Source organism: Garra rufa, chromosome 2 (genome assembly GCF_049309525.1).
Source record: "Garra rufa chromosome 2, GarRuf1.0, whole genome shotgun sequence".
Lineage (NCBI taxonomy): Eukaryota > Metazoa > Chordata > Actinopteri > Cypriniformes > Cyprinidae > Garra > Garra rufa.
This window is the reverse complement of record NC_133362.1, coordinates 14223823-14233486: the sequence shown is the minus strand read 5'-3', so window position 1 is coordinate 14233486 and position 9664 is coordinate 14223823. Positions and strand designations below refer to the sequence as shown.

At 39.2% G+C, this 9664-nt stretch overlaps 1 protein-coding gene across 1 annotated transcript; it reads left to right on the top strand.

Moving 5' to 3' along the window:
• The first annotated feature begins 324 nt into the window (after positions 1–324).
• LOC141325865 (adhesion G protein-coupled receptor B3-like) lies at positions 325–7419 on the top strand. The gene is made up of 3 exons (XM_073834592.1): positions 325–1409; positions 3143–3908; positions 7229–7419. The coding sequence occupies exons 2-3, from the start codon at positions 3158–3160 to the stop codon at positions 7417–7419; spliced, it is 942 nt and encodes a 313-aa protein (XP_073690693.1). The 5' UTR covers positions 325–1409; positions 3143–3157.
• The last annotated feature ends 2245 nt before the right edge of the window (positions 7420–9664 follow it).

The following is a 9664-nucleotide window of genomic DNA, read 5'->3' as shown; positions in this document are numbered from 1 at the left end:
ACCTTTTAGTAGGCTAATGTAAGTTTACACAAGGTTTACAGTTCTTTCAAAAAATCCGAAATTCCGTCATTGTGACTCGTATGTAAACGTTTTATCTAAAGTAACCTAGGTTTCCCATGTGGTTTTTAGCGGTTTATCAAGGGATAATTGACTAAGATCACCCTTGTACACACCATTTAACTACTGTCTCCAAAATAGCTTACTAAGGTTATTGTTAATATAGGCTAATAGATTAAAACGGTGCTCTTCGGAATTTCTTTGTAGCTTTATTTTATTTATCCAATTTATTTGACAAGATAAGAGCTGCAAATATCAGTTTATTGTATGAGAATGAAATAACTGTACTGTACCTATGATATTTTGTTGGAAACTAGGTCTCCTGGTGAATTCTTGTACGGACAGCACAGCTCACTGGAACTACAAACAAAGAAATTCTCTCAACATCTAAATCAACATTTATATCTAGAAAAAAAATCCACGCTAGTACCGTTTGAATTCAATCCCAAAAGTCATTATATGTCGATGTATCTCCCAAGTTCAGCAACTTTCGTTGTCCTTAGATTAATAGAATATTCTCAGTGGCTACAAGTTTTTCAGTTCACACAAATAATTAATGCTGTATTTTCTTTCTGAATACGAAGAAATCAAATCTTTATGATGGTACAATGAAGAAAAAGATGAAGCAACTTCACGAGTTCCTGTACACATCTCTCAAACAAAACAAAAAAATCTCATGCAAAAACATAATTCCCTTGGAAACAAGCCTCTTATGAATTATTATTCCATTGGCTTCTGATAAAATAGTCCAGGCGGTCGGAGAAAAGTCGCCGTGTCGTTAGTTCCAGTCCGAGGGACATTCCTCTGCCTTGATTTTCCCATAAAAAAGAGTTTCTATGTTATCCAGGGGAAGGGGGGCGAGATGGTGAGAGACGCAGCTCGAGACGTCCATACGTGCCTTATCTTAGTGGCAGTGACGTGATATTGCAGCTCCAGTCCTGAGGCTCGGCGAGAAAGCGCTTTCCATCTCACTCCACAGCGAGTCAGCAGCATCCTCCATCCGTCAGGGATTGCGCTCTACCTGCTACCCGACCTGGGCATCTCTTGAGGGACGGGCAGACAGCGACTAATGATCAGTCGAGATTCACAACATTTTTAGCCCTCGTTCTAGTGTCTGCTCACTTCTGTTGCGCTCTCATCACTTGGTTGCGTTGAGGTGGAAGAAAAAAAAAAGGAGCGAGATGATGATCCAGCCTGGAGTCTAATGCATTTTTGCTCACTGACCATCTTGTTGCTCTAGACTTCTATCATCGGCAATGGGAGATATCGATTCGCAGGGGAGCGACACGTTTCATTTCTAAAGGATGTTTCCAAGTATGTGGGAAAAATAGCCATAGCTTTCAGAGTGCAAGGTAAGACATATTTATTATTTGTATTATTATAATTATCATAATTATTATTCATCTAAATAAGTATATGGATAGCTGTGAACGATAATGAGATGGCCCTCGCCCAAGTTTATTCTCTTTAATGCATAAACGACGTAAAGATCTGAGTTCCATAGTTCATTCTGATTAATGCAATACAAACTACGTCAATATTTCAAAGGACTCGAATGTTACACCAGGGCCAGTGTGAAGTTAAACGATGATCGACGAGTTTCGCAGGAAAATGACATAGAATCGAGTTTGGCGCTGACTGTATATCCGAAAATCCGTTTTGGTGACCACATTCAGGTTTGAACCCCTAAAAACTGACGACTGACAATCACCCTAGACTTCTTGGGTTTTGTAAGAGAGTGTGAATATGAAAAGACGTCGCTGCAGTTTTTATTCATAAATTTTTGTCGCCACAGTTTTCTAATCCGTTCATATTACTGATCGTGACGCGACGCGACAAACTGGAACGCTCCTGTAATGATCAATGAAAAGTGCAAGTGCGCGACGCGACATCGATGTAAAGGAAAAGTAGCGGGCGATGGATGCAATGTGCGCCAATACTGTCTCGTCCTATATAGTCGTGTATAACCTCTTTGTATATTGCATCGTTCGCGTTTTGCTATGTCGTACAAGTAGTGCCGCATTTAAGGTGATTAAAGAATGAAAATAAAGGCTCGGTTTGGGAATGATGTGACACTGCACACAGCTGCAATGCCTGCAGGATTCATGCAAACAGAACATCGAATAGCTTTTCTCTTCTGCTGGATCTCCCTCTCTCTTTCTCTCTCCCTCTCCGCCGCCTTTCTTTCAGACTTCTAGAATATTTGGGAATTCAACACATTTGCACACGTTATGATAAAATATAGGTAACAGATCGTCGCGGAGACAAAAGCGTTACATCGAAATCAAAGTTTTTTGCCTCATGAAAAGCATAGATTGCGTTCAATAGGGGAATTTGATGCTGAAAGTAACGCTGCTTTAATCCTTACATAGATCACGACGTTAGAGTCCATACATGTACACTTAATCAGATATGATCTATTTAAATTATATAAAAGACAATATTTACTAAATGCACATGGGGTTTTCTTTTAGTTGAATAGAAATCCCAACAGTGCCTGAGCAGACAGATATGTAGATGATTATTATGCGGTCAGACATGTAGATCACTGCAGAATTGCGACACATTACCCTCGAATGAATAAAAAGAACAAAACGTTTTATTGTGTCAAAATGTCTTTTTGTTGGTGGCATGTAATGCCAGCCGTTTTTATCTTTCCCCGATCGAGTCGCGACTTAATATAACGACTATAAAGCTATTGAATGTCAATGATCATTGTGTCCGACGCTGTCAGTCATTCAAACGCGCTAAAGATCATTCAGTGTGTAATGATCGTATTAAACGATCGTTTGATCGCTAAATATGATGTAGTTTTATCCTGCCACAGCAGATGCCCAAAGTTATTACCCCCAATTTATTAAACACCACAAGGTGGCAATGTTTATCCGAAATGTGTTACATTCCCATGGAAAGGATCATTTGAATCTCTATAAAACGAGATGGTAGTTTATGATTGAAAATAGGCGGTTCAAACGAACAATATAGGTAAGTGTGTGTTTAACACAAAGCTAAATTGAATAGTTAGGAGATCTTACACACCATATAGGCTGAAAGTAAACGTAGTGCATCTCTGTTTCTTTTTCAGGCCAAATGACATAGGATGAAGGCTGTTCGTAATCTGTTGATTTATATATTTTCCACCTATCTCCTGGTTATGTTTGGATATACTGGTGCCCAAGATTTCTGGTGTTCCACGCTGGTAAAAGGAGTTATCTATGGATCTTACTCGATGAATGAAATGTTTCCCAAGAACTTCACAAACTGCACTTGGACGTTGGAGAACCCAGATCCTACCAAATACAGCATCTACCTAAAACTTTACAAGCGAGAAATTAGCTGTTCTGAATTCTCTCTGCTGGCTTACCAGTTCGATCACTTCTCTCACGAGAAGATCAACGAGCTGTTGAGGATCAACGAGTCCATCGTGCACCTGTGTGATGACACCAAGAATATTTATGTGTTTTTGCATTACGACAAGAATTTCGTGCAGCTCCGGCGAGTGTTTCCCTACGACTACAACGGATTGACGACGAAGAAGACAGAGGAGGAGGAAAGGTCTGTGGTGGAGTTTGTGGTTTTAAACAAGGCGAGCCCGAGTCAGTTTGGATGTCAGGTGTTATGCACGTGGTTGGAAAACTGCTTGAAAGGAGAGAAGGCCGAATCGTGTGGAATAGTCTACGCTAAGTGCACCTGCCCTCAACATTTAGGCGATGGGGAATCAGAAAGCGTGCTGATGCTCAGTAACGTGGTGTTGCCTTTAAATCCCCAAACCGAAGGATGCCTGACTCCTCAGGTGCGCACGGCGCAGGTGTGCAATCTGAGCGCGGAGGTGCGGCGCCCATCCAAGGAGGGTGAGTATGAACCAGACAGCTGCAGGCCTTTAACGCTGGAGATCATTTCACAGCTAATTATACTGTGTCTTTATGATGCCCCTTTGTATTCCTCCCCCATTCCACATAAAAGCATACCAAAAACAGCTCACTCTGCTCTGCTGCTGACTTTTTTGTTTAGTTTTACAACAATTTCTGGGCGTACCAAACAGGAATGTGTTCTCTTGATGTGTTTTATGTTTTTTATGTTATGTCAGAGGTGTAACAACCTGGATGGTGATTAATTAATTAACTAATTCATTTCTTTTCGGAACAGGGGTGCTAAGTCTAATGTGTTTTTACATCATGTCATCTCTTTTATCTATTTAATATAGTATAAAAATGTAAAAATAAAAATATTCCTGAATACTGTTTTTGAAAACTAAGAAGGTCAAAGCACCTGACACAATACTTAGCCTTTTGGCCTAAACGTAATTGTTATGCTGCTGTCAGCCTCCATCAATGACAAGCGATCAGTCGTCCCTCTGCTGTCCAGCTTTGTCTCTTGCCACGGACGCTGGCATGGCAGCAACAGATTGCCACAAATGCCTTTGAAGGAATTTGCTAGCATTAAACATTTCTGATGGGGGGATGATGCATAATGGACTCATATCGGGGTCACCGATATTACAGCTAATTAGCATCTGTAACATTTCACAACTGGCACACGATAGAGATCAACTGGAGGCAGGGATGACCCAGCATACTGTGAAAGGACAACAGCTCACAGAGATGGTTGGCTGAGAACGGATGCTGACAGTCTCACTTCAATCCCAGCACTGTGATTCAAAAATAATGAATAATGAGGTGGCGATAGAGAGAGAGAGAAAAAGAGCGAGAGAGAGGGAGGGAGTAACCGTCCTATGGCATTCTGGTTTCACTAGCTGAAAATAATAACCCCCTAGGGAGAAGGTGGCAGCTTTCCCGATCAAGCGGAACACGGTGCTTTGGAATTATCAAGGTTCAGCTGAGTTAAGTAGGCCCCCAATTTCGTTTTTCATCCCCCTTTTCAAATTAGCTTTATATTCCATTCCAAACTGTGTCATATTCCATTTACGATCTTGTAACTGCGAGAGATTTTCATTTGGTAATGTTTTAAATATGAATCAAGCTGGAAATGAAGATTAAGTCATTGATTATTTTGTTCCCCAGTTATTGTGTGAGCGTTTTATTATGTCGCAGACTCTATAATTAATATCAATCCTTCTGTATCTATGAATTCTTAAACAGACGTCTCATCTCAAAGCATTTCAGTCATCATTACAGGCACTTCAAATATAGCTTTACCATTAAAAAGTAATGTTTCAGCAACTTTCAGCTATCTGCATGTTTAGAGAAGCTTAAATGCATCAGCTTATTTTTTCTCTTTTTTCTCGAAGATTACACTGAAAGCTTCTATTTATAGAGCGGACGGAGGCTTTAGTGGATTGCTATCACAGGTTTAAAAGAGCACACAGCCTGCGCTATAGTGTCAGAATGAAGCTTCTGCCCTCCCGGATGAGCGTTCAGCAGCGTGCACGCCTTCAAACAGCCACGACAAAAAAAGATCTGTACCGAGTGGGTCCAAAATAAATGGTTGTCTTTGATATCCCTCACGCCTGGTTGTGTGCATGGTAACAAAGTGTGGCCTTTGAATGGGCCGATGAGAGGATCACTAAAAACTGGTTTTCTGGTTCATTGCACTCTGCAGGATGATATCCAGCAAGCCAGCAAAAACATGAGCTTGATTATACTTTATGATAACATCAGTGTTTGAAATGCTGCCTCGCCAAGGATGAAAGTAAAGTGTTTTGAAATGTAAAAACATATTAGACTTGCATAATGGATAATTATGATGCTGGTGCACATTAAATGCACTTGAGCAGGCATTAGCTGATTGCAGGAATATCGCAGTGACGGATTTATGGTTTTGTTGGTGTATTAACACGTTAGGTTTGTTGAACATGGCCTCAAACAGCTTGATGTATTTGACTATAACTAAGCGTTAACAGATCTGAATCTGTAGCCATTTGTTTGAGAGCTTTTAAATACCTTTTTGCAACGTTTGAAATTTACATTTGGAGTTGGAAGCCATTTTCAATGTGGCACTTTTTGACTAAAGTTTGATGAGAACGTCTCCCACGCATAACCTAGTGAAATCCATCTCATCAGCCTTCATACATTCAAACTCGTGATTTCTGTAGAAATGTCAACCTTGGCCATGAAACCATGCTAGGAAAAAATGGGATGCCAAGGCTAGTTTGCACAGCAAGGTAGTCTATAAAATAAGCTGCCACATTTTATTCACAGCTCCAGCATTCAACTTGATATGACATGGTTGTCTGTAGGGGTTGGCGATATGGCAAAAATACCATATTTTCTTAGATTCTTCGTCATGTTGGTTGGTTTTACTATTTTGCAAGTTGTCTGAGCAAAACAGACAAACTCATTTCTTTTAAAACCAAAGCCTTACAAGGTAAGAAAATATCAACTAAAAAGAATGGCAGATGTTTAGGACAAAGTGGACGAAGACGAAAAAATTGACTATATTTTATCTTTGTTATTAAAAAATAAGAACAAAGATAGGCTACATTTTACAAATACACAAGACATACAAATAACACAAACAGTGCTTTAATTTTCAGGTACAGTAGGTGTATTTAGCAGTAGCATTCCAGCAAAACAAGACACGAAAGATAGCTTAGTCCAGTAATCAGTTTGACAAGCTTTTAGCGTGCACGCTTCAGGTTTACGCGCTCATTAAGCGCATGACAGAACAGCGCTCGGATGAGATAATGCTCTTTAACAGGCAAGGCTTTAAACTTTAAAGCATATGCAAATAATGTACTTTTGTGATTGCAGACAAGTGCAGTGTCCCGTGAGTGAATGCATGTTGTGTATACAGTAGCCTATATTACAATACTACGATATTTGTTCAAAAGCAGATCATGGAGACATGTTAATCGTTCATGATCAAAAATCGTCATATCACACACCCCTGGTTGTCTGATGTGACATTGTGGCTTGTGGGTGAAAACAATAACAGATTAAATGGCTTTGAACAAAGTTCTACTGAAATGCTGACCATTTCCAACTCCCAAGTCCTTTTCTATTGTTGATGCACCAATGTAACTCATATTTTACTTGGTATGGAGCTATTTTTGTACCACAGTCTTGTTATGGATGATCTTTTTAAGCAATGGTCCCCATAGGGCTCCTTGCTTTTGTGTGGTGGCCATATATGGGACACGCGGGCAGTCCCGCTTTCTTATTATCAGCAAGTGGCATTTCTTCTCTTTATTCCTGTATCATCTCCTCTCCAGGCACAGTGACACTTGATGTGATGGCTCAAAGTCAAACGCTCCGAATTGTGTCTCCTAAATTAGTCACAAATGAAGCCCTGCTGGAGAAGATGAGCAACGTCTCGAGGCTGTTTCTCATTACTCTCTGTCTCTCTTTCTCTCCACCACTGGTCTGCCCTCAGACAGCGGTGGCCGCTTGCTCTTTTGCCTGACCATTTCTGGAGAAGAAACTTGCCTGACTGCACTGCAGGGTCCGGGCCCCTTGCTCTCCGATCTGTGGGGGAACTGAACTGTCACTTTGTGCAAACGACCCTTGTCAGGCCCAGGGCTCCAGAGCGTGTTGCGGAGCAAGAAAGGGGAATTCGGCTGATGCTAATGAAGTGCACGTCCACAGTGTGTCAGTTTGTGCTGAGTCATGCACATGTGATAATATACACCCACTGGAATTTAAAATGTCAGATTTCAGGGAAACGTGAATGGTTACAAATGAGAATAAAGAGCGAGATGATTTATTTAGTATTCTCTGACCTCTAAATGTTTGGTGGATTGCATCACTGCAGGGATGAATTATTTGTAAGCATTCTTATTGTTGCATTTGCAGAGAATATCATCTTAAACCCTTTGGGTTTGTTGTTACAATCTAAAGAAGATATTGAAGATAACACCGCTTGCTTGTTGGTAGTTTAGAAGAGCGAGGCCCCTTTTATAGATGCCCGTGGGCCATGAGAAGGCTCTGCATCTCCACTACATAGTGCAGCCTTTTATTCACTTTGGATCAGTAGTCACAGCGCATCATGTTCGTCACCATTGTTCCCTTAACTTGGAGGCCATCTTGAATTCTAGGCACTTCTTGAAGAGAGAATGCGTGCATCCATCTCTGTTCTAGTCTTTTTCTCATTCTTTTTAAATGTCAAATGTTATGGTTGTGCTTGAGCTGTCTTGCTGTATGAAAAACAGTTTTTAAAGTCAACGTAAAATCAGTTCACAACCTATTTTACGTTTTCAATAAATTATTATACTGTATATATAGTATTTATTACCTGAGTAAAAGAGGAGAATGGTTAAAAAAAATAAAAGGGATTAGTAATATTCAGAAGAAATTCAGTTGTTTCAGAGGCAGAGCGAGTTATCGCATTTTGAAGATTACCAAGGCACCAGGATTGTGCATTTATGTAGTAAATAGGATCCTTTTGATTTATTTACTGACTTCAAGATCCAGACTCTGATTTAGGTAGGAGGAAGTGTTTTGCATACATTCATGAAAATTGTATTTACCAATAGGATGCAAAACTTCTGTGGTACACGGATTACTGTACAGCTCATATCAATCAAATTCATATAAGTAAAACTACTTCTAAAGCCTTTTATAATGATGCCCGTGTTAGTTTTTGCAAGGCCAGCAGGAAAAAAAAGTAATAGGCGCTGCTAACTCTCTAGTGTGTTCAACCTTTAAATGTGATGTATTTGTGCAATTTCTGGATATCACAGGTATGCAGCATCAGACAATGGCAACAACAAAAACTGCTTTATTATAGATGGAGTTACTCTTTTGTGCTTCAGAGTGGATGTGGGGAAATTCCATGTAGTATATCACAAAAATGGCTGTTTTTATACACAGATGTAGCAGGAATGTACTTACATATACAGTAGGAATCATAAGTCTGATCTCATTGGTATTTGTAGGGTATTTGTTTGTAACATTTACGTGTACATTTTTCATATACCCATACAATATGGATGCATTGACAGCATCAAAAAATAGCAAGTATTTGCATGTGTTTACGCTGAAAAAAATGCTGAGTTAAAAACAACCGAATGCTGGGTGAAATATGGACAAATGCAGCAAATGGGTTGTTTTGACCCAGCCATTGGGTTAAATGTTTAATCCAGCCTTCTGGGTAGTTTTATTTAACTCAACTATTGTTTAAAAATTACTACATGGTTGGCGTAAAATGCTATATATTATTATTTATTCAACTAAAATGTTTCTTTATTTAACATATTAATAAATGCTCATTTCCAACCAATTTTGGGTTTATTTTAATATAGAAATATAGTAACTGTTAAGCAAACTACCCAGAAAGCTGGGTTTGTCCATATTTCACCCAGCATTTTTTCAAGTGCAGTTTAGCCAAATAAATTGAATATTTCTAACATTTAAAAATAGTTAAATATGCTGCACGGTTTTTCAGTTAAAGTTGTCTATTTGTTGTCTTATAGTTTTATATTTCATAGATTTAATTTAAATAAATCAACTTACTTCCATGAAATCAAGGGTTTATAAACATTTGTACATCCTGGATGTTGTTCATATATACAATGCTTACCTTTTTAGCGCTGTGAATATTGAAAATATTACATGTTTGCATATAAAGATTTATAATTGCTAATGAGATCATATTGGATGGTCTCTTTACTTTTAAGGTGGCATGCAAAAAAAAAAAAACACCAAAAATG

Bases quoted from the DNA above. Each gene is read 5' to 3' on its own strand.
- LOC141325865 (XM_073834592.1), top strand. From the start codon at position 3,158: ATGAAGGCTGTTCGTAATCTGTTGATTTATATATTTTCCACCTATCTC. The intron at 3,909-7,228 runs GTGAGTATGAAC...TCTCCTCTCCAG, and splicing joins GCGGCGCCCATCCAAGGAGG to GCACAGTGACACTTGATGTG.